Source organism: Pteronotus mesoamericanus, unplaced genomic scaffold (genome assembly GCF_021234165.1).
Source record: "Pteronotus mesoamericanus isolate MK-2021 breed Mesoamerican mustached bat unplaced genomic scaffold, CSHL_Meso_final scaffold_651, whole genome shotgun sequence".
NCBI lineage: Eukaryota > Metazoa > Chordata > Mammalia > Chiroptera > Mormoopidae > Pteronotus > Pteronotus mesoamericanus.
Window position 1 is genome coordinate 2,110,105 of NW_026555325.1, and position 25,282 is coordinate 2,135,386.

Below are 25,282 nucleotides of genomic sequence, written 5' to 3' on the forward strand. Positions count from 1 at the left end.
AGGGTTACATGATAGATTACTGAATTATTTTGGGTGCTGCTGTCAATGCAGGGTTTGAAGTAATGATGTAACCAATGAAATCCTCAAATACCTCCACTGACAACAATAAACATTTAATTTTCAGAGAGAAATAAGAGTAGCTATATTGAACACCTTTTGCAATCACAGTGATAACTAAATTTCCAAACATTGGGGGATTCTGCTATTTTTGTCAAAGAACCAGTAGCAGACTGATTCAATCAAAATAATCCATGTGTGCTTTTCTTTTTAGTTGTCTCATGCATCTCTAATGATAACCAGTCAGAAGAAATGACCAAATGCCTCAAGCAGACAAGTAGCATGCCTCCCCTGGTACAAGAATGCACTGTCCCGTGTCGAGATGACTGCACCTTCACTGCTTGGTCCAAGTTTACGCCCTGCTCCACAAATTGTGAAACAACCCAGAGTAGACGGCGACAACTCACAGGTGAGGTGTGCTTTTCCTGTTTTAGCTTCAGACCAGTGGTGCACTAGAAAGAAAGTGAAGCTCTAGAAAGAAAGGAAATTGTATCAGATCTCTGCTGCTCCCCATGCCTCCCTGCCATTATATCCTCTGTGCCTATGCTTAGCACATCCTATGTATTCAATTTATATTTGTAAAATGAATGAAAGATGTGAATCATCTATGGCTATGAAGTTCATCTCTATAAGCTTTATAGTCTTTGTATAGGGTGAGGGAAAAGTAGGTTTACAGTTGTGAGTACATGAAACAGTGTATTCTTGTATTATTATTTATTAATTATTTTATTGTTTTCCATACAAACAACTGTAAACCGACTTTTGACCCACCCGGTAGTCATAAATGACAATATATGTACCAACTTGCCTGGAGTAGTTAATGGCTAAGTTTCTGGTGTCTGTCATGCCATGATTTCAACAAGGTTGAAAGCAGCCATTGATTTGTAAAGAACATCCAAGGGAATTTAACCTATATCATCATCTCCTGGCATTACCCTATGAGCAATTTAGCATTTTAAAATTTTAGTAGTGTAAGATCAAAATCAAGTTGCATATGTAGATTCTGCTTTTGTGGTATATTATTATTGCTTCTGTTTATATCCATGAAATTTAATGGAAATTAAAGCAATTACTAGTTTAATCACAGTCCAGGAGCAGTTTTTGCCTATAATATACAAATACTTGTTTCAGTAATGTATTTTACTACTTGTCTAGGTAAATATGCCAGAACTTCTCTTAACCTTATGTGTATTTGTATGTATAGAAAACTTAATTCAATGAATGCAGAACCACAGGGAAAGTGCCAAAATAATCATTGAGGTAATAAAATAGGTTTTGACATTGAAAAACTCAGCACAATGACCATTCATTCTTATCAGCAGTTCAAGTGCTAATTCTCTTGTTTTCAAGACCCCTTTGTTTGACTGCATTGCTTATTAGTTTTAAATTTAACTGATTCTAATAGATTTACTTAATGTGTGAGAGCCTTTAACAGTATTTCTGCATATGAATTAGGAGACCATTCGTAAGTGTAGGGGAAACTTATAATCACATATAGAAACATTAAATAAAACATCCTGTGCATTATGTTCTCTCTTCTACAAAAATCTTTGCTTATATAATTTTATGCAATGTTGTTTCTAATATAAAACAATATAATGGGATACCATGTGTATGACAGGAATAATTCCAAATTCAGCTGGAACTTTAGGGAAAATTGGTTTGCATGTTCATACATAATGCTTTAAAAGCTTTTATCGTAGTTATTCTATATATTCAACGCATGAGACTCCTTTAGAGGGGAAAAAAGTTTTAATTAGCGGCTAGATTTCTTTGTATTGAAGTCAATTGATATTTTGTTCTTGCAAACTGAGAAAGAAAAATACCAAAAATCCTAGGATTTAAAAAAAAATTTAAACCAGCATAGTTTGTTATAAATTGTCAAAACTTTAATAAGTTTAAGTTATTCAAAATATACTTTTTATATAAATAATTGAAGAACTATTGAACATTTTTCTGAAAACTCTATCTTAAGAATTACTTGTACTAAAAACTATTTAGAATTTCTTTTCTAAATTATTAACTGCTATGCTTTTAGCTGGCTAATTGACCTTTAGTGTGTCTGAATATCTAAGTTACACCAAAACAACTGGTCCCTTTAATGAAATACATGAGTTGTGCAAAAATACCAGTCAAATAAATTATTTAGTGTCATTGTTAAAAACAAAAGGTAGCGTATTAAAATTTTCAGCTTCTGAAGAATTATTTTTATTGTGATATAATGCTTGTATTTCACTTTCTTTGATGTGATTTGGTAGTAAACTTAATAAGCAATCCCTGACATGAATAACAACTTAGACAACATGACTCTAACACAGACACACATGGAGAAGCATATACACACCAATACAAGCCACTCCATTAAATAGGGCACCATCTATGGTGTTTATTCCCACCCCCCATTTTTAACAGGAGACTTCAGTATTTGGGTGTGCTGTGTGTTGGATCTAAACTAGATTATTACAGGTTTTAGACTGAGTGGTAATTGAAGCAGTTATTTATATAATGATGGAAATAATCATTACATAAAAGATATGTCCAGGTTTTAATATATATATTAACTGGATTACAAACACACACATATTTAACATTTACTTGTAGTTCTGTGTTTTCCTGTGATCAATCACAGATTTCCCTCTGACTTAAAAGGAAAAAAATGTCTTTAGAGTTGTAGAAGGCATTGTATTTTTTTCTTAAGTTAGTAGTAGCTCATTCAAATCCAGAGGTTAATGCTTATTTTTCTTTCTTTCTTTCTTTCTTTATTTTTGAATACATTTGTTTCTGCCTCCCCCCCACCACTTTCCCTTGCCCCCTCCCACCTTCCCTCCCTCAGCTCTTCCCCTTTGGTTTTGTCCATGAGTTCTTGCTATATGGTCCTTGACTTTCCCCTTCCCTTCCCTTTCCCTGCCCGCCCCTCCCTCCTTTCCTCTTGTCTTTGTTGATTTCTTTTCCTTTCAGTGTTGCTGGTCTTATTTTCCTTGCATCTTTGTATTGTTGGTTAGGTTCCGCTTATAGGTGAGATCATATGGTATTTGTCTTTCGCCCCCTGGCTTATTTCGCTTAGCATAATGCTCTCCAGTTCCATCCATGCTGTCGCGAAGTTTAGTAGTTCTTTTTTCCTTTCTGCTGCGTAGTGTTCCATTGTGTATATGTACCTCCCATCCAAGAGGTTAATGCTTATTTTGATTAGAAGGTAATCAAAGGATCAGTGATCATTTGTTCTTCATTGCGAGAACCATATCTGTGTTAACTAACTTGCTCAAATCCTTCAAACAGAGACACCATAAAATTAAGAAAGATAACATTAATGTAGAGACACTGTATATTGTAGAGAATATTTGTTCTGCCAATAGCTTTTGATTGCCCTGTAGATGAACATTTTCTTTCTTCTTCCTCTGTCTCTCTTTATCTCACTTACTCTCTTTTTTCTTACCTTCTTCCTCTTTTATTCTCCCTTCTTAAAATTTTCTTTCTTCAATCATTCTGTGAACATTTTTTTGTTTACCACTTATGCATGGTAGGCTCTGGAAATTAGATAGACATGATTTTAACTTAGAGCTTACTGTCTAAGGGGAGGTAGAGATTTTTACTAGTGTAGTACCTGACTGGTAACCAGTGTAGTACAACACAGTGTAGTACCTGCTCCAATAACTATTATAAAGGGTGTTGTATTGGTTTCTTATTGCTGCTGGAACAAATAACCACAATTTTTGTTAGCTTAAAACAACACAAATTTATTATCTTAAAGCTCTGTAGGTCTGATGTCAGAAATGCATTTCACAGGGCTGAAGACAAGACATTGGCAGGATGGAATTCCTTTCTGGAGGTTCTGGGGTGAAATCAATTTATTTTCCAGCTTCTATAGGCTGCTCACATGCCTTGGATCATGGCTCTATATCTTGAAATCTAGTAATATTGCATTTCTGTGACTATCATTCTGTAGTCATATGTCTTTTGACTTTGTACCCTATCAGGAAAAGCCCTCTAATTTTAAGACCACGTGATTAAGTTAGACCCACCCAAATAATCCAGAATAATCTCATCTCAAATCTGTCATTTTAGTCACATCTACAAAGTTTTATTTTGCCACATAATGGAGCATGTTAGCTCCTAAATTCAGGGATTAGGATGTGTACATCATTGGAGAGCCACTGTTATGCCCATACAAACTATATGAGAAGAACACTCATCTAGACCTGAGATGAAGAGTGTGTTCAACATGGCTTTGTGGAGAGAGCGATCTAATTTGGACATGAAGGACATGTAGGCATTAAGTAGGCTTTGGGGAGAGGATAGAACTGGTGAAAACATCTGGGTAGGCCATGCAAAGTCCAGGAGCCAAATTTGTAGGAACTGAAAAATGTTCAATATTTCTAGCTTAAAATATGTGTCAGTGTAAGAAATGTCCAAACCTGCAGAGAATTTTTATAAGAGTTTATCTGAGCCAAAACTGACAGCATATTCTGGGGAGCAAGATCTCAAATGCTCCAGACGATAACAGTTTGGCTCTTTCTTTTATGCATTTGAAATTAAGAAAGATTATATGAGGGTGGAAAAAAGCAAGGCAGGGACTGGATTACAAGATTGTGTTCTTTTTTAAGGGTGGTTACACCTTCAAGGGACATTTCTTTTGTCATTTCAAAGGCGTGTTAACCTAGATTCATAAGAACAATGAATGGGGCTTGCTTAAAAACCTTCCACTAAAGAAGTGAAAGGCATGGGGCATGACTACTCACCATGACCTGCTCAGTTAGGGATTTATAGTTTATTACAACACCCTTTTCATCCACATATGCCAGAGGCTGAGTGGTTCAACACAGGCAGGAGGCAGACACTTATGGGCTCAGATCCTATGAATTCTTGATAACTATGTTGAGAAGTCCAGATTTCATTCTGTGAACTGTGATGTCACTAGAGAGTTAAAGTAGATGAATGATATGATAGATTGCAATCTTTATAAGCTGATCCTGACTGCAATTTGGAAACTAGATATAAGGGAATGAGGTAGTGGCAATAAGATTTTGGAGGAAGTCGTTGTAGTGATTTAAGGTGGTGATTTGGAGGTGAGTTAAATGTGGGTTGTATCGGTAAGAAAGGAAACAATGACCAGACTCAAGAGATATACAGGTATTTGAAATGATAGGTTTTTGCCATTAAACAGATATAGGTAGTACAACAGGATGATCCAAGTATGACATTCCAGTTTTCAACATGGCCACATTGATAGAATTGGGAAATATAGAAGAAGAAAGATAGATAGTAATATTAAGAGGATGAGTGTGGGTTTTGCTTGGTTGAATTGATTGGTTCTTTAGGTGTGGATTTCTAGTCTGTGGCTGAGAAACTTGAGGGAGGAATGTGGGCTGAGGATAACAGTGAGGGATTTAAGAATTCTGAATAGTTATTTAAACTCTATGTGTGAGTAAAGGTTTAGGACCAGAAAAGTAGAAAATCTAGGGCAGTGCCTCCAGGAAGCCTCTCAGTTAAGGGAGATACAGAGGGAGAAAAATTCAAACATAAACAAATAAGGCCTGCCTAGAGGGACAGTGGTGTGTGAGGTAGGGGTGAGGGACAAACAAGTAATGTGTGATGAAACTTGGAAAGAATATTGCAAGAATGATGTTGCAGTCATGCTCCGAACCATCATTAAACAACCAAGTCTGAAAAATAAAGAATAAAAAGGCATTCCAGAACTTTATTTCATAACTGTGGCAAGAATAAGTAGTTTCAAGCTATATATAGACTCAGAATCCAAGGTTAAGTGTCTTGAGAAGACAGTAGAAATAGAAGAGATGGAGACAATAGTACTTTATGGACATTTGGAAAACACCAGAGACTTGGGTGAGTGAAATGCTGATGGAAAGAAACCAATCACTACCCACTGATATATCTTTCAACCAGTAAATTTTCACAGCCATAAAATACATGTGTTTTTCAAACATATTTTCAGTAAGTGACCCTAATGGGAGAGACAAGTGAATACATGCTCCCAGAGGGACTGTGGTGTGTTTGAAGCTTCCCCAAGATCATTTTAGGCCCTGTAGGAATCCTTGTTTATTGTGGCCATAAGAATCAGGGAAGGCCATAGAGCCAATCATGAGGTGACAACTGTAAAACTGTTGTATATAATATAAACTGTCTAACAAGGAGAAAGTAGTCCATGCATCAGCCTGTACCAAGTATTTCTAAAAGAGCCATAAAGACTGGAAATAGATCAATAAAGATGCCTACTCATAATAACTGATCATGACTAGCTAATGATCCACTAATGAGGAGACAAAAAGTGGAATTACTAGATCTAGGAAAACTTGCAGAGATCTAGAAGAAGTGTGTTGACCGAAAAGTTGAATCAAGTTACAGGCAACCTTGGAATCCATTAACATGATTATCAAGTACTCAGAGCTGTGAAAAAAATGACTCTGCATTGTCATTATTGAAAGTCAGGATTGCAACTAAACAGTTGATAAAGTCATTTGGTAAAGTGAAGTCATATTCTAGAATACTAAAGTTATAAAAGGTCTCTCAATGTCTTGCATAGATTTTTCTCAGATTAAATTATCCAATATGATTTGAGCAATTATGTCAATCTTGCTTCTGTCAGTATTTGTGAACTGCTGGATGATGGGAACCAAAATTCGTTCTACTTTGTCATACCCAACTGACCCTCAGCCTCACTCCATTGTATGGGAGGATATTATTTTGTTTCTTGAATAAATAATCTCTGTTTTTAAAAAGTCACTTGAAAAAAAAGGGGAAGGAGTCAGTAGTTACACCATTTTGTCAACTTCCCTGGCAACTGCTAGTTTCACGGAAAATGGTGACAGGTAATTGATCTGTTTGTATCAACAAATTATTAGAAAAATAATAAATAAACAAGAATCTTCTGGCTGTTGAGCCACTGTAGCAAACATTTCCTAAGTATTTTGTGCCACTCTCTAACATAAAAACACTTTTTTAAAAAACGTTAACTTGAATCTCACAGTTACTCTGGGAATTGCTTTCATTGACCTAGGATTTTAATTTCATGCACAAAGGAGTGAAAATAAGAAAGACTTCATTTTATTTAAGACTTAATAGTTTAAGAGCTCTTAAATATAATAACATGAGTGACTTTTAACAAAACAGTGGATATGAAATTAATACATTAATATTTCTTGTTGGAACAGGAAAGAGCAGGAAGAAGGAGAAATGCCAGGAACCTGACCTGTACCCTCTAATGGAAACAGAGCTATGTCCTTGTGATATATTTATATCTCAACCTTATGGAAACTGGTCAGATTGCATTCTTCCTGAAAGCAGAAGGGAGCCTCTGCGAGGAGTCCAGGTGCAAGGAGACAGCAAACAATGTGGAAAGGGCATACGCTTTAGAGCGATAGCCTGCTCTGATAAAAATGGAAGACCCGTTGACCCCTCCCACTGCAGCAGCTCTGGTAAGGACATGGATGAGGAGGAGTAACAGATGAGAACATTGAGGTATAACTCAGGAGGTTTGTCCAAGGTCTAGAATTAGTAGATTTGTTATTTAATAACTATTTCAGTTCTCCTTTGTCAATAACACACTGCCTCTCATAAATTATTGACATGAAATGCATATAACCATATCTCATGACTATCTGGAATGTGTTTTGGATCCTTTACTCACTTCATTCTATATGTCTTTGACCGCTTGTTTACTGGGGGAGAGCACAGTTACTCTAGTTCACTGAGAAAGCAAAAGCCCAATACAAGTGGTGTCAATTGGTACTCTTCACATATATGTGTATAGGATTAGGTCTTTAGTCTCTAATAAGTTTACGAAATGCCAATGCAAAATTAATTTTTAACTGTTTTATAATACAACATTTAAGTTCACTCATGTAGTAGAACAAAATTTTAAAAAAAGAAATTAGGCAATTTGGGAGATCTTAATTAGGTAGAAGACTGTTTTGCTTTGAACTTTAAAAGAATTTGAAAAATATGAGTGAATGGAGAAAATAATGAAGTTGGGGTAAATTTTGATCGAAGAGGCTGAGACTAATGATTACAATAGAATTTATGAATTTCCTGTTCTATTTGGGGGCAGGGGTTACTGCATTTTTCCATTTTAAAGAGACTAAGCAAGTCAGCAACTTTACAGAAGGTATGGAAAGAATTTGTGTTTGAATAGCAAACTCTGGGGAAAAATGATTGATTTTTGGTCTCTGTCATCAAGATCTTATGTTCCAAATAAGCTGTCTCAGTAATACCAGAAATGTCAAATTGAATTTAGTTCTAACAGACAAGCTCATCTTTTTGCCAATGTGTATATTAGCTTGTCTTTATTTAAGATATATCTGTATCATTATATGAATGCAATTTAAAGTTTAATGATTTTTTAAATTGGTGCCATCATCACTCTGCTTCCCAGGTTAGTCTATAGAATTTTTTTCAGTGATTTGACTTGTAGAAACATTAAACACATCACAAGCAAGTAATGGACCCATTTTATGAAAGAAATTCTAGTCTTGTAGCAAGTTTGATTATAACACAACATTGTTGACTATATGCACTGTACTGTGCATTAGATCTCTAGGACTTAGTACTTGCTGCAAGGTTTTACCCTTAAACAACTTCTATCCATCCACCAACCACCTATCACCCCACCATTTTACTCTGTTTTTACAAGTTTGGCTTTTTTATGTTCCACATACAAATGATAACACATAGCATTTGCCTTTTTCTCTCTAACTTATCTCACTTAGCAAGGTCCATGTGTGTTGGCACAAATGACAGGATGTCTTTCTCATGGCTGAATAATATTCCATTATGTATATATACCCTGTCTTTATCCATTCATCTGCTGATAGGCACTTACGTTGTTTCTGTATCTTGACCACTATAAATAATGCTGCAATAAAAATGGGAGTACATATATATCTCTTTCATATTCTACCTCATTTACTTTGCATATGTATCCAGAAGTAGAATTGCTAAATTATATGGTAGTTCTATTTTTAATTTTTGAGGAGTTTTCATATTGTTTTCCAAAAAACATCCTGCCAACAGTGTACAAGAGTTTTCTTTCCTTCACATCCTGACCTAAACTTGTTATCTCTTCCTGATGCTACCCATTCTGACAGGTGTAAGCTAGTATCTCATTGTAGTTTTGATTTGCATTTCCCAGATGATTAGTGATGGGCATCTTTTTATGCACCTGTTGGCCATTCAGATGTTTTCTTTGGAAAAAGACTATTTAATTCCTCTGTTGCTTAATTTGATTGTTTAGGTTTTGTTGTTGTTGTTGTTGTCACTGAGTTGTATATATTCTTTATATATTCTGGATATTTACCCCTTTAGAATATTTGGCTTGCAAAACATTTTTTCCCTTTCTGTATGTTGCCTTTTCATTTTGTTAGTTGTTTGTTTTGCTGTGCAAACGCTTTTAGATTTGATATAGTGCCTTTTTTTGTTTGTTTTTTTCTGGTGTGTATTTTAGTATCATATTCAAAATAATCATTGCCAACATCAATGTCAAGGTGCTTCTTCCCTACATTTTCTTCTATGAGTTTTTTAAAATAGTCTTAGGTTTAAGTTTCTGATCCATTTCAATTTAATTTTGTGAGTTGTGTAAGACAGGGGTCCACTTTCATTGTTCTGCATGTGTGTGTGTCCAGATTTCCCAAAAGACCCTCATTTCCCCATCAGGTGTTCCTGGCACCCTTGTTGAATACTAGTTGACTGAATAGATGGGGATTCAATTCTGAGTTCTCTAATTTCGTCTATTGGTTTATATGTCTATTTTATGCTGGTACTATACTATTTTAATTACTGTAGCTTTGTAGTATAGTTTGAAATCAGGAAGTGTGATACCTTCTGTTTTGTTCTTTTTCAGGATTGCTTTGGCTGTTCAGGTTCCTTTGTTGTTCCACATAAATTTTAGAATTTTATTTTCTTTAAAGAAAGTCATTGCAATTATGATAGAGACTTTATTGAATGGCTTTGGGTGGTGAGGACATTTTAACTATATTAATTACTCCAACCCATGAACAGGGATGTATTTTGATTTGTTTGTCTTCTTCAATTTCTTTCAACAAAGTCTTGTAGTTTATATTGTGCAAATTTTTCACTTCTTGGTTAAATGTATTCCTAGGTGTTTTATTGTTTTTGATGCTATTGTGAATGGGGTAATTTTTTTCTTTATGTTTTAGATGTCCCATTATTAATATAAAATGCAACTCTTTTCTGTAAGTACAGTTTATATACTGCAACTTCACTAATTTTTTTTTATTTGTTCCAATATTTTCTTCTTCTTGTCTTTGGGATTTTCTATATACAAAATCCTATCATTTGCAAATAGTGACAATTTTTATTTCTTCCTTTCCTAGTTAGATATCTTTTACTCCTTTGCTTTGCCTAATTGCTCTAGCTAAGACTTCCAATATTATATTAAATAAAAGTGGTAAGAGTGGGCAACCTTGTCTTTTTCCTGATCTTAGGGGAAAAGCTTTTGTTCTTTTACAATTGAGTTTAATGTTAGCCATGGGTTTGTAATAAGACCTTATTATATTGAGGTATGTCCTTCTATACTCAATCTGTTGAGAGGTTTTTTATTTTTTTGCCATGAAAGGATGTGTATTTTGTCAAATGCTTTTTCTCAATCTATTGTAATGATCATTTGAGTTTTATAATTAATTATATTAATATATTATATTCTTTGATTTGTGTGTACTGAACCATCCTTCTATTCCTTAAATAAACCCCACTTGGTCATGGTGTATAATCCTTTTAATGTGTCCAATTCAGTTTGCTAATATTTTATTAAGAATTTTTGCATCTATATTTATAGTGATACTGATCTATAGGTTTTTTTTTTTCTTGTAGTTTCCATATCTGGCTTTGGTATCAAAGTAATGATGGCCTTGTAGAATGAGTTTGAAGGTGTCTCCACATCTTCAATTCTTTTCTAAGATTTTGAGAAGGATTGACATTAATTCTTATTTAAATGCTTGGTAGAATTCACCAGTGAAGTCATTTGGTCATAGCCTTTATTTATTTTTTCTGTGGTTTTGATTAGTGATTTAATTTCTTAACTTATTGCTCTGTTCTTCAGATTTTTTATTTCTTCCAGATTCAGTCTTGGTAGGTTGTATATTTCCAGAATTTTATTCATTCCTTTTAGGCTATCTGAATTGTTGGCATATAGCTTTTCACAGTAGTCTCTTATGAGCCTGTATATTCTAGTGGTATCAATTCCAATGTCTCCTCTTTCATTTCTCATTTTATTGAGGCTTCTTATTCTTTTTTACCTTAGTCTAACTAAAGGTTTGTCAACATTTTTAATTTTTTTGAAATACCAGCTCTTAGTTTCTCTGATCCTTTTATGTTTTGTTTGTTTTGGTTTTTTTTTTTTTTTTTTTTGGTCTGATTTAATTGATTTCCAGTCTTTATTTTCTTCCTTTGGCTAACTTTGAGCTTACATTTTTCTTCTTTCTCTAGTTGCTTGAGGTGTAAAATTAAGTTGTTTATTTAAAATCATTCTAATTTCTTTTTTTCTTTTTTTTCTTTTTTATTTTTATTTTTTTATTTTTTTTAATTTATTTACTTTTTAAATACATTTGTCTCTGCCTCCCCCCCATCTCTTTCCCTTGCTCCCTCCCGTCTTCCCTCCCTCAGCTATTCCCCTTTGGTTTTGTCCATGAGTCCTTGCTATATGTTCCTTGACTTGCCCCTTCCCTTCCCTTTCCCTGCCCCCCCCCTTCCCTCTTGTCTCTGTTGATTTCTTTTCCTTTCAGTGTTGCTGGTCATATTTTCCTTGCATCTTTGCATTGTTGGTTAGGTTCCGCTTATAGGTGAGATCACATGGTATTTGTCTTTCGCCCCCTGGCTTATTTCGCTTAGCATGATGCTCTCCAGTTCCATCCATGCTGTCGCAAAGTTTAGTACTTCTTTTTTTCTTTCTGCTGCATAGTACTCCATTGTGTATATGTACCATAATTTTTTGATCCAATCCTCTACTACTGGGCATTTAGGTTGCTTCCAAGACTTGGCTATTGTAAATTGTGCTGCTATGAACATTGGGGTGCATAGGTTCTTTTGTATTGGCGTTTTGGTGTTCTTAGGGTATAGTCCCAGCAGGGGAATCACTGGATCAAAAGGCAGTTCCATTTTCAGCTTTCTGAGGAAATTCCACACTGCTTTCCATAGTGGCTGCACCAGTCTGCATTCCCACCAACAGTGGACTAGGGTTCCCTTTTCTCCACAGCCTCGCCAGCACCTGTTATTTGTGGATCTGTTTATGATGGCCATTCTGACCGGTGTGAGGTGGTACCTCATGGTGGTTTTGATCTGCATTTCTCTTATGGCTAGTGATGCCGAGCATCCTTTCAAATGCCTCTGGGCCCTCTGTATCTCCTCCTTAGAAAAGCATCTGCCCAGGCCCTTTGCCCATTTTTTGATTGGATCGTTTGTCTTCTTGGAGTAGAGTCGAGTGAGTTCTTTATATATCTTGGAGATCAAACCTCTATCTGATGTATCATTAGCAAATATATTTTCCCATATGGTTGGCTCCCTTTTCATTTTGCTGATATTTTCTTTCGCCATGCAGAAGCTTCTTATTTTGATGAGGTCCCACTTGTTTATTCTTTCCTTTATGTCCCTTGCTTTAGGAGACATATCCATGAAAAAATTGGTGCGTGGGATATCTGAGAGTTTCCTGCCAATGTTCTCCTCGAGGACAAGGATGGTGTTGCGACTTATATTTAAGTCTTTTATCCATCTTGAGTTTATTTTTGTGTATGGTGTCAGCTGATGATCCAATTCCAATTTTTTGCATGTAGCCGTCCAGCTCTCCCAACACCATTTGTCGAAGAGGCTCTTATTGCTCCATTTTATGCTTCTGCCCCCTTTGTCGAATATTAGATGTCCATAGAGACCTGGGCTTATTTCTGGGCTTTCTATTCTGTTCCACTGGTCTATGGGTCTGTTCTTGTGCCAGTACCAGATTGTTTTGAGTATGGTGGCTTTGTAGTAGAGTTTGATGTCTGGTATTGTGATCCCTCCTACTTTGTGTTTCTTTCTCAAAATTGCTGCGGCTATTCGGGGTCGTTTATGGTTCCATATAAATTTTTGAAATGTCTGTTCTATTTCTGTGAAATACGTCATTGGTATCTTAATAGGGATTGCGTTGAATCTATAAATTGCTTTGGGTAGTATGGACATTTTGAGGATATTAATTCTTCCAATCCATGAGCACGGTATATGCTTCCATTTATTTGTGTCTTCCTTAATTTCTTTTTTCAATGTTGTATAGTTTTCTGCATACAGGTCTTTTGTGTCTTTGGTTAAATTTATCCCTAGGTACTTTATCTTTTTTCGTGCTATATCGAATGGTATATTTTTTCTGATTTCTTCTTCTTCTATTGCATTGCTGGTGTACAAAAACGCCTTTGATTTCTGAATGTTGACTTTGTATCCTGCTGTTTTGCCAAATTCACTTATTAGGTTGAGGAGTTTTTTGGTAGAGTCTACAGGATTCTCTATGTACACTATCATGTCATCTGCAAACAATGATAGTTTTACTTCCTCCTTTCCTATTTGGATGCCTTTTATCTCTTTCTCTGGTCTGACCGCTGTGGCTAGGACTTCCAATACGATGTTGAAAAGAAGCGGTGAGAGCGGACATCCTTGTCGTGTTCCCGATCTTAGTGGGAAAGCTTTCAGTTTTTGCCCGTTGAGTATGATATTAGCTGTAGGTTTTTCATATATGGCCTTTATTACGTTGAGGAATGGCCCATTTATTCCCATTTTGCTGAGTGTTTTGATCATAAATGGGTGCTGTACCTTGTCAAATGCTTTTTCTGCATCTATCGAGGTGATCATGTGGTTTTTGTCTTTTCTTTTATTTATGTGATGTATCACGTTTACTGATTTGCGTATATTGAACCATCCCTGCATCCCTGGGATGAATCCCACTTGATCGTGGTGGATAATCTTTTGAATGTATTGCTGGATGCAGTTTGCCAATATTTTGTTGAGGATTTTAGCATCTATGTTCATCAGCAAAATTGGCCTGAGGTTTCTTTGTTCGTAGTGTCTTTATCTGGTTTTGGGATCAGGGTGCTGCTGGCCTCATAGAAGGAGTCTGGCAGTCTTCCCTCCTCTTGGATTTTTTGGAATAGTCTGAGAAGGACAGGGGTTAGCTCTTCTTTCAATGTTTTGTAAAATACTCCTGTGAAACCGACTGGCCCTGGCCTTTTGTGTGCTGGCAGATTCTTGATGACTGCTTCAATTTCCCCAGCTGTTCTCGGTCTGTTCAAGCTTTCTGTTTCTTCCTCCTTCAGTGTTGGAAGATTATACTTTTCTAAAAATTTGTCCTTTTCATCAAGATTTTCAAATTTCTTGGCATATAATTGTTCATAATAGTTTCTGATAATCATTTGTATTTCTGTGGTATCAGTTGTTATTTCTCCTCTTTCATTTCTGATATTATTAATTTGGGTCCTCTCCCTTTTTGTCTTGATGAGTCTGCTTAAAGGCTTGTCAATTTTATTAATCTTTTCAAAGAACCAGCTTCTGGATTGGTTGATCCTCTGAATTGTTCTTTTTGTCTCTATGTCATTCAGTTCTGCTCTAATCTTGACTATTTCCTTCCTTCTACTTGCTCTGGGATTTATTTGTTGTTGTTTCTCCATTTCTTGAAGTTGTAGTGTTAGGTCTTTTATTTGAAATGTTTCTATCTTTTTTAGGTAAGCCTGTATTGCTATGAATTTCCCTCTCAGGACCGCCTTTGCTGTGTCCCATAGGTTTTGGACAGTTGTCTGTTCATTTTCATTTGTTTCCAGAAATTTTTTGATTTCTTCTCTTATCTCATTATTGACTGATTCATTGTTTAATAGTGTACTGTTCAGTCTCCATGAGTTTGCAAGTTTTTGAAGTTTCTCTTTGAGGTTGATTTCGAGTTTCAAGGCCTTGTGGTCTGAGAAAAAGTTTGGTATTATTTCAATATTCCTGAATTTGCTGAGGCTTGCTTTGTGTCCTATCATGTGGTCTATCTTTGAAAAACTGCCATGAGCATTTGAAAAGAATGTGTATTTTTCTTCTTGGGATGGAAGGTTCTATATATGTCAGTTAAGTCCCTTTGATTCAGTGTGTCATTCAGTGCCACGATATGTTTATTAATGTTTTGTTTGGAAGATCTGTCCATTTTGGACAGTGGGGTGTTGAAATCCCCTTCTATCAGTGTGTTGCTGTCTATAGCTTTTTTGAAGTCATCCAACAATTTCCTTATAAATTTGGCGGGCTCCTATATTGGGAGCATATAAGTTTACAATGTTGATGTCTTCTTGATAGATTCTTCCTTTAAGTATGATAAAGTGCCCCTCTGGGTCTCTCTTTATGGCCTTTGCTTTGAAATCTACTTTGTCTGATACAAGTATGGCAACGCCAGCCTTTTTCTCATGTCCATTTGCTTGGAATATTATTTTCCACCCCTTTACTTTCCATCTGTGTAGGTCTTTGGCTCTGAGGTGGGTCTCTTGTAGGCAGCATATGTGTGGGTCATGTTTTCTTATCCATTCAGCTACCCTGTGTCTTTTGATTGGGGCATTTAGTCCATTCACATTGAGAGATATTACTGATAGAAACTTACTCATCTGTTCTCTTTGTACTTGTGTTCCTCTCTGTCTCATTCTTTTCCTTCATCTGCTTAAACCAGTCCCCTTAGCATATCTTGGAGTGCTGGTTTGGTAGAGATGTATTCTTTTAGCTTTCTTTTGTCTGGGAAACTCCGTATTTCTCCTTCTATTTTAATGGAGAGCCTAGCTGGGTAGAGCAGCCTTGGCTGTAGGCCCTTGCTTTTCATGGCTTGGAATATTTGTTGCCATTCCCTTCTGGCTTGGAGTGTTTCTGTTGAGAAGTCAGCTCCTAGGCGTATGGGGGCCCCCTTGTATGTTACTTTCTCCTTCTCCCTTGCTGCCTTGAGGATTCTCTCTTTGTCTTTGACATTTGCCATTTTAATGATGATGTGTCTTGGAGTGGACCTCCTTGGGTCCCTCTTGAGTGGGGTCCTCTGTGCCTCCTGGATCCATGAGAGCCTTTCTCTCCTCAAATTAGGGAAATTTTCCATCATTACTTTTTCGAGGAGGTTCTCTATTCCTTGCTCCTCTTCTTCTCCTTCTGGTATCCCTATTATACGGATATTATTGCGTTTCAGGTTGTCCTGCATTTCCCTAAATGCTTCTTCATTCTTTTTGAGTCGTTTTTCCATTTCTTGTTCTTTCTGGGAGGTTTTTTCTACCTTGTCCTCCATCTCACTGATTCGATCCTCAGCTTCATCCAGCCTGCTTTGGATTCCTTCTACTGTGTTCTTCAATTCAGAAATGGTATTTTTCATATCCTCTTGTGTCTTCTTGATAGTTTCTATGTCCTTTTCCAGGCTGATATAGTTTGCTGTAAGATCCTGATAGTTTCTCTGCAGTTTCTCATAGTTCTCTTTGAGCTGGCTGAGCTCATTGAGCTTCCTTACAACCATTGTTTTGAATTCCATATCTGATAGTTCCCTTGCCTCTATTTCATTTAGCTCTCTCTGTGGGGAGTCCCCTTTTCCACTCATTTGAGGGGAACTTCTTTTTCTTCCCATTTTTGTGAGAGTCTGTTAAGTATTTTTGTCCTTTACTTTTCTTTCTGGGCTTGCCTCTGATGATGTCAGTTGTTGACCCTATAGGGCCTGGGGTTGTTTGTTTGAGTCTTTCAGGAGTCTAATGCCTGTGTCTGACTCCTGCTTGGAGCAGCTCTGTGACCCCTTCGGTCAGGGCTGAGCTATTTTTTGGGATCTCTCTGCGCTCTCACGCCGGCTCCTTGAACGCGTGCCCAGCGCGGCAGGGTCCCCCACCTGCCTGGGCTCGCATGTGCTTGCCCCAGGCCAGGGGACTTATTCGCGACCTCCCGTACTCATCTGGCCTCCCTGTCACGCGAGCTTCGCAGCACTGGTCAGTTTAGGGTCTTCTATTGTGTGTTTTCCCCGCTTTTGGCTCTTTGGGTGCGTTGCTTGCCCTCGCCAAATGGGGACTACGGAAATGGGAGGAAATCAGCTCTAGGACTCTCTGGTTAATCCTGTTTCTGGTCTCTCCTCCAGGGACTGTGGGCAGCTCTACTTATTTTGTGGGCCGCTCCGCAATCGCAGCGGGTAGGTCAATTTACACCTGCCCTTGCCCCTCTGTGCACTCCCTTGCAGGCCTTATGGGTGCTAGTCTGTGTGAGGCCTTGCCGGCAGGTGCAAGCGTTCGCCAGCCCGCATGGGTCACACACACGCTCGCCAACCCTCGCCGGTCACTCGGCGCAAGTGTGCGTGCCTGCTCTGTGTGTTTTGGGGGTGTCTGTTTGCTTTTCAGCTTTTGGCTGTTTGGGGGTGTTGCCTCTTCCCGTGCAATGGAGACTACGGCAAGGAGAAGGAGTCGGGACTCCCCGGTTCCTCCTCCCATTCTTTCCCCAATGCCTCCGTTTCTAGTCTCCCCTCAGGGGCCTCTGGGCAGTTCTGTGACCCCTTCACCCAAGGATCCAACCCCTGTGCGGACTGCGTTTCAATCGCAGGCAGTCTGGTTCATGCGCGCCCCTCTTCTGCCTCTTTGGGGTCGCGCCTTTCCAGCCCACAATGGAGACTACCGAACGGGGAGGGAGTCGGGACTCCCCGGTTCCTCCTCCCGTTCTTTCCCCAATGCCTCCGTCTCCAGTCTCTCCTCAAGGCTCTCCCAGCCAGTCTGCACTCAGCCCCGTAGCTCACAGGCGTACAAGCTGTGTGCGGAGCGCACAAAAGGCAGGTTAATTGATTCCCTTATGCCTGAGCGAGATGGTAGCTGCAGAGTGGGAAGTGCATTATCACCCGGGCTCCACCGGCTGCAGTGTCAGTTCTCTTCACAAAGTTTTCCTCACCAGTCTTTTCCCAGGCACCAGCCCACCCTGCTGCCGCCTGTACCCAGCGATCAAGGAGGGTGGCTGCCGCTGCAACTTTTGCGTTTGCCCTTTAAATGTCTTTTTGCATCCCCAGCCACCTGTCTCTGGCAGAGAGCACCCCTAAGCTTTTTGGGGTTGCGTTTTGTCTGTATTTTCTCGGCTTTAGCTGCTGTAGTTTAGAGGTTCCTGTTTATGATTCAGACCCCGTTCTTCTCCGGGGGCGGGGGGGGACGCTAACTGGCCGTTTCAGTGTCCCTCTGGTGCCAGTGCCCGTGCGCACCCAGCCCACCCTCTCGAGCCTCCACCGCAATTCTCACTCGTTGGGATGTGTGAGAGTAGAATCCACTGTCCGCGGCACCAAGGCTCCTCTCCCACTATCGCTCCACTGCTTTCCAGGTGATTACTCCATTATTTAGTTGCAATTCCAGTTTGGTTTTGGGCGGAGGTCAGCGTGACTCCCTTTCACTCCTCCGCCATCTTTCCAATCCTCTAATTTCTTAATATACCAACTTATCACTATAAACTTCCCTGTTAGAACTGCTTTTGCATCATTCCATAGGATTTTATATGCTGTCTTTCCATTTTTTTTGTTTAGTTTTGAGATAACTTTCCTTTCCTTTTGACTTCTCCTTTGACACATTCATTGTTCTGAAGAATGTTGTTTAATTTCTACATATTTATAGATATCCAGCTTTTTTGCTTGATTTCTGGTTTCATGCCATTGTAGTCAGAAAAGATAGTTGATATGATTTTAATCTTCTTAAATTTGCTAAGATTTGTTTTATGTCCTATCAGGATCTATCATGGAGAATATTTTATGTGCAGCTGAGAAGAATGCGAATTCAGTTTCTGTTGGGTAGAATGTTTTATGTATGTCAAGTCCATTTGGTTCAGTTCCAACATTTCCTTGTCGAATTTCTGTTTAAATGATTTATCTTGCTGAGAGTGGGGTATTAAAGACCCTTAGTATTATTGTGTTTTTATTTCTCCCTTCAATCTGTTAGTATTTGCTTAATATTTAGGTGTTCTCATGTTGGGTACGTGTGTGTATATGTGTACACACACATATACATATACACATATACATATTTATGTTATATCTTCTTGATGTATTAACCCCTTTATCATTATACGATAACCTTCTTTGTCTATTGTTACTGTTTATGGCTTGAAGTACATTTTTTTCTGATATGTATGGCTACGCCCACATTATTTTGGTTTCTACTTGCAAAGAGTGTCTTCTTCCATCTCTTCACTTGCAGCCATGTGTGTCTTTGGAGATGAAATGAATTTCCTGTAGACAACGCATAGGCATATAGCCTTTGTTTTTTGTTTTTGTTGTTTTTAATCCAGCCAACCACTCTGTGCTTGATTGTTGTATTCAGTCTATTTACATTTGAAGTGATTAGTGATATGTAAGAACTTGTTACTGCCATCTTATTGTCTGGCTTCTAGTTTTTTGTTTTTTTTCTCTTAAATATCCATTGCTTCTTTTTTCTCCTGTTTCTCCCGGCTTTCATAAACTGATAGTTTTTTATGGTGGTATGCTGTCTTCCCCTTTTTTAAATTTTGTGAATATAGTCTAGATTTTTGGTTTGTGGTTACCGCCTCCGCCATGGGGAAGGCCACTGCGCTCTACCTCCCCTGTGAGAAAGGTAACCACTGCAGGTGCCAAAAGCCTAGCCTCTTGCCTTATCACCCTGGGGAAAGAGAGTCACCTTGACAACTTCTTCCCTCTGTTCTGCATCCAAACTCCTGTCCATCGCACTCCAGTGGAATTCTGGAATCTCCTCTTATGCAGGATGAATTTTTAAAAATTCCTTTGCCCCTGAGCACTTGCCCAGTCTTGTATTCTCCAGGTTCTTGCTTTCCTGATTGCAGTACATGGGGTGGGGCCAGTTTACCAACTCCCTTGCATTCGAAGCCTCCACAGGATCCCTTTTTCTATTTTCAGAAGCACAGGTAACTAGAAACCTCAAGGTTTCTCATTGTAATGCTAGAGACATTTCTATTTGACAATGGATGTCTAATTAATTGTAATGAAAAAGGTAGACAAGGGAGGAATGTTTTGCTCTACCATGATTCTGATGTCACCTATATATTTATTTCTTAATTTATTTGATAAAAACCTATATCGTGAATACCTGCTATATATAGAACCTGCTCCTCTTCTATGATTTGGATATAAAGTTAGGGATAAATCAGAGAATTGTCAGCTTATTGTCTAGTGGGAGATAGAAAAAAAATCGTAAAGGAATTTCAAGTCTTGGTTAGCTCTTAAGAGGCTATGAATAGAAAATCTTAGATTTTAGGGAAGTTCTCACTAAAGTCACAGTTTGATATGTAAAGAATGAGAAGGAAGCAGGCAACTGTGAAAGGTACATTTAAGGTAATTTCAATTTGTGAGACAAGCCTGTCACAAGGATGTATGGCAGGAAAGAAATTCTGGCCAAAATAACAAAGAGAGTCCTGTGGTTTGAATGTAGGGAGTGAGGAGAGAATTGCGTGAAGTGAGGTTGAAGAAATAGGCAGAATCGTATGGGACAAAAGAAAAGAGTCTGAATCTAATTTAAGTGCAATCATCAGATGGAAAATTTGTTTTTAAACAGCTCTTTGGGTAAAATAGCTATGTATAATGAATGCAGATCTATAGACAAGTCGGCTGTGCAATACATGGTCAGGCAAACTTTACGGAATATGTGATTCTATTTTGTGGTTGATATACAGTTTGGGATTAGAGGAAATGGAATTGCATTACTACATGCAGACAATGTTTTTGAAAGAATGGTAAATGCAGAAACAATATTCCAAGTGATCCAGTGATAACTGTGTGAATAAACTTAATTCATCTAACTATAAAGTGAAAATACAGTCTGTTTTACATCTGATTCCAGATAAAACATGATTGATTTTGATAGGCAATTAATTATCTTCATTAATATTTAATCTAGAAATAACTTATCATTAGCAGTTTAACCCTACTGCAGTAATTTTATTAGTTTGTTATCATATCTAAAGAGATATAAAGAGCAGACAAAGCTAAATAAATAACAAAGAATCTCTTTGTGACTTAAAGAATTATCATTTCACTTATTTTCAGCCATTGGAAAATGTGAATTTAATCTTAATACATTTAAATACTTTATATTTTCTGTGAATGAATTAAATTTTAAATTACTGAAAGGTTTATGTTACCTATTCTGAGCTGTCCTCGTAAGTGCATCACACAAAAGAGACCGAAAGATTACATTTTACTTGTAGGAAAATAAAGCAGTCATTTGCAATTTTTGCCATGGCCCATTTCATGAATCGTCTACACATTTATGTCTCCTGGGACATTGTAAAGGTCTTCACATCACACTGCTCGAGGAGGTATTAATAGTGCCTTCTCTGGGGCAAGGAGATTTAACTTTGACAATATGAAAAATATGTTTCTGTGTTTTTAATGTTGAGATTTTTCTTCTTTTGCTTTTTTTAAAATGTGGGCATTGCTATAAAAATTGTTATGATATTAATACTTTAGAGATATTTCTTTCTTCTCTTCATATTTTTGCCATGTCAGTGGCTCACTTTTTAGTTCAGACTCCCTTCCCCATTTCCTGATATTCACTGCAGTGCTTGTCCATCAGCAGTCCTCACTCAGTCCTTCCTTCTGTCATCTTTTTCTCCCATTTTAATAATAGGAATCTTTCCAAAGGGCAAATCTGGTTATTGCTCACATAAGTTTTAAACTCTTAATGTCAACTAATTGTCTAGACCTTCTAGCACAGACTACCAGCCCTTCAAGACTTTATCCTTTTTTAACCTCTAATGCCTCATCTTTTTTCCTTCCCATGCTCAACTCCAGTTGTCTTTGAAATTTGCGTATTTCAGTGTATACCACTCACTCTAGTGGGGCTTTTTGCCTTCTGTGCCTGTTCATTTTACTTCCGCTATGACTTTTTCTTTTTTCTCCTTGCAACCTAATTCTCTAGTTTATTCCTAATAACCTTTCCGGACTTACATGAGAAATATTACCTCCTCTGGAAAATTACAGGCAGTCTTGCCAGTCAGCACTTCCCAACACTTAGAACCCATTATGAGCTGAGCATATCTGCTTTATGTCTTTTATCAAGATACAGATTCCCCAGTCCTAGTGCTTCTTATGAAGAGGCTTTATCTACTTCACCATCCCATCACGACAAAATACCTAGAAAAGTGCTCTTTTATCATACATGTGCAATACTTTATAACAAAATACAGAATATAAATCCTTATTTATATATAAATAATTTTAATATACATATGCATATTAGTTCCCTATGACTGCTGTAACAAAACTGCATACTTGGTGGATTAAAACATGTATTTTTTTTCTATCACAGTTCTACAGGTCAGAAATCCAAAGGCAGTTTAACTGGATCACAATCAAGGTATAGCCAGGGCCATGCTACCTATGAAGTCTCTAGGGCGAGGGTTTTTTTTCCCTGGGTTTTCCCAGTTTCTAGAGCTGTGTTCCATGGCTTATGACCTCTTCCTGTGATATAGTATCTTGCTTCAGTGTCTCATGACTTTCTTTTTCCTGTATCAACTCTTCAGTGTCAAAGTTTTCAGGATTATATTCTCATCTCAATATTCTGAACATAATCACAACTACAAAGTCACTTTGAGACTATGGTAACATTCACAGGTTAGAGATTAGAACCTAGATATCTATGGGTGCTATTGTTCATCTTACCACAGTATGTTAATCTTGTTATATTTTTGAGCAAAACTTTAAAGATATGCAAATGAAAAAGTGGAAAACTTCTCTCACATATTAGAAGTATTCACATAGTGTTATTTTATTTCTTTATGTGTGTGGTGTCTGCACAGGAGGTATTTATGTGAATAATTGATATCATAATTCTGCAAAATATTAGGCAAATGACATTGGCTAAAATATAATGAAGAAAGCAAAAATTGCTTTTAGTTATTTCCTTGAACTTGATATGTGGAACTATTATTGTTTGCATTTGTTTCCAGATCATGTATTAGCTTTATCTTGTTGATTTCTTATGTTTTGTTTTCTAACTTTGACCTATTTAATGGTTCCTAGAGACAAAGCCTTACTGAAAAAAATCTCATTTGAAGAGAGAGTTCTGCTGTTGACAATGTTTGAAGCACTCAGTCCATGAACTCACCTAATGAAGGAATACATTGGGAATACTTGTTCATTTGTTTATGTATTCATTTCTTCTTTTAACCAACATCCATGTAACTGCTAGTTTTCATCAATATCATTTCTATATAACAGTATAGAAAGATAAATCAATACTCATTAGAAACATTCATAGTCTAATACATTCCTGTTTTCAGGTACTTCCATTTTGGGATTATCTCCCCTCTCTGAGTCAGGTCATACTTTAGTTTTTTGAATTACAATGAGACAAAAATGACAGGACATCAAACAGTTTCATATATCTATATTTCTAATACAGATTTATCTCTGAAATTATGTCAAGATATGGGGTCAAGGGTTATCAGTTGGTAATTGAAGGTGGACAATGACAGAAGGCATGAGTAGGGCCTTATAACCTTGTACTTTGTATTTGGTTGAATTACCTTTCTGGAAAAGGTCTTGTGTGTTATAACCCTTCTCAGGGAGAAATTAAGGGCCCATGATTTAATCCATGTACAACTTAAGTTTAACGTGCTTGAAATAAAAAGCAGCATGTCTTGTCTTAGAAAGTAAACAGAATTTCTAAACAAATGCTTTTAAATTAAGGAATCAAAGAATAATAAAAGTATTTTCAATGCAAACAAGCAGTATGAAGAAGTACCAAATAACTTTGTCTAAATTGCTTTAAAAATATAGCTCAGTTCTCTAAGATCAGGAATAAAACAAAGATGTCCACTTTTGACTTCTACTCAGCACTCTAATAGAGGCTCTAGACAAGGCAATTAGACAGATAAAGAAATAAAAAGCATCTAGAGTAAAGAGGAAGAAATAAAACTATATCTATTGGCAGATAACCTGATCTTGAAAATAGGAAATTCTAAAGAATTCCCCTATAAAACTATTAGAGCTAATAAGTAAATTTATCAAATTTGCAGGGTACAAGATAAGTATACCATCAATCATATTACAAAGCTGGAAAAACAAAAGATCAATATATCAAATCAATTGTAGTTCTATATACTAACAATGGAAAATCAGAAAACACATTAAAAAATATTGATAGTAGCATAAAGAACAAAATATTTAAGAATAAATTTAACCAAAGAATTAAATATATACTCTAAAAAATTTAAAACACTGTTGAAAGAAAATAAAGAAGACCTAAGTAAATGGAAAGATGCACTATGTTTATGGACCAGAAGGCTTAATAGTGTTAAAATGTCAATACCCCTCAAATTCATCTACAGATTCAATCCAATCCCTATCAAAAAATCTCAGCTTACTTTTTTAAACAGAAATTGACAAACTTCATCCTAAAATTCACATGGAAATGCAAAAGACCAAGAATTAAATAAACTTGAAAGAACTAAAAAGAGTTGGAGGACTCATACTTCCTGATTTCAAAACTTACCAAAAAGTTACAGCATTCAAGACAATTTAGTACTAACATATATGGATAAACATATAGATAAATGAGACATAATTGGAAGTCCATGAATAAACCCTTACATTTATGCTCAACTGATTCTTAAGGAGTGTGCCAAGACTATTCAGTGGGGAAAGAATAGCCTCTTTAACAAATGGTACTGGAACCACTGAATATCCACACAGAAATGATCCTTGACCCGTTGCTTACACTGTACACAAAAATTAAGTGGATGATAAACCTAAATGTAATAGCTTAAACTATAAAACTCTTAAAAGAAAACAGCTGTAAATCTTTGTGATTTTGGCTAGGCAAAATCATTTTAGATACAACACCAAAAGTAGTAGCAGCAAAAGAATATAGATAAGTTGGACTTCATCAGAATTAAGAACTTTTATGTTGCAAAGGACATTATCAAAAATGTGTACAGGCAAACTCCAAAGGGAAAAAATATTTTTAAATTATATATGTGATAAGAGACTTGATAATATATAAAGAAGTCTTGTAAGTCAACAATAGAAAGACAAATAACCTGGTTAAAAAAGATCAAAAGATTTCAATATATTGTTCTACAAAGAAGATATACAAGTGGTACAAATGGCTAAGTACACAAAAAGATGCTTAACTTCATTAACCATTAAGGAAATGCAAATCAAATCATAATGAAATATAATTTCACATCCACTATAATGGCTACAATAAAAAAGACAAAAAATTAAGTGTTGATGAGGATGTAAAGAAATTAGAACCCTTAT

General features: G+C 36.8%; 1 protein-coding gene across 1 annotated transcript in view; it reads left to right on the forward strand.

The window, feature by feature from the left end:
- The window catches only part of THSD7B (thrombospondin type 1 domain containing 7B), a 774,554-nt gene that overhangs the window by 498,669 nt on the left and 250,603 nt on the right, over window positions 1–25,282 (forward strand). Inside the window, exons 12-13 of the mRNA XM_054562681.1 lie at window positions 272–466; window positions 7,224–7,487. Coding sequence (XP_054418656.1) covers window positions 272–466; window positions 7,224–7,487 — 459 coding nt within the window. The remainder of the gene's footprint in view (window positions 1–271; window positions 467–7,223; window positions 7,488–25,282) is intronic.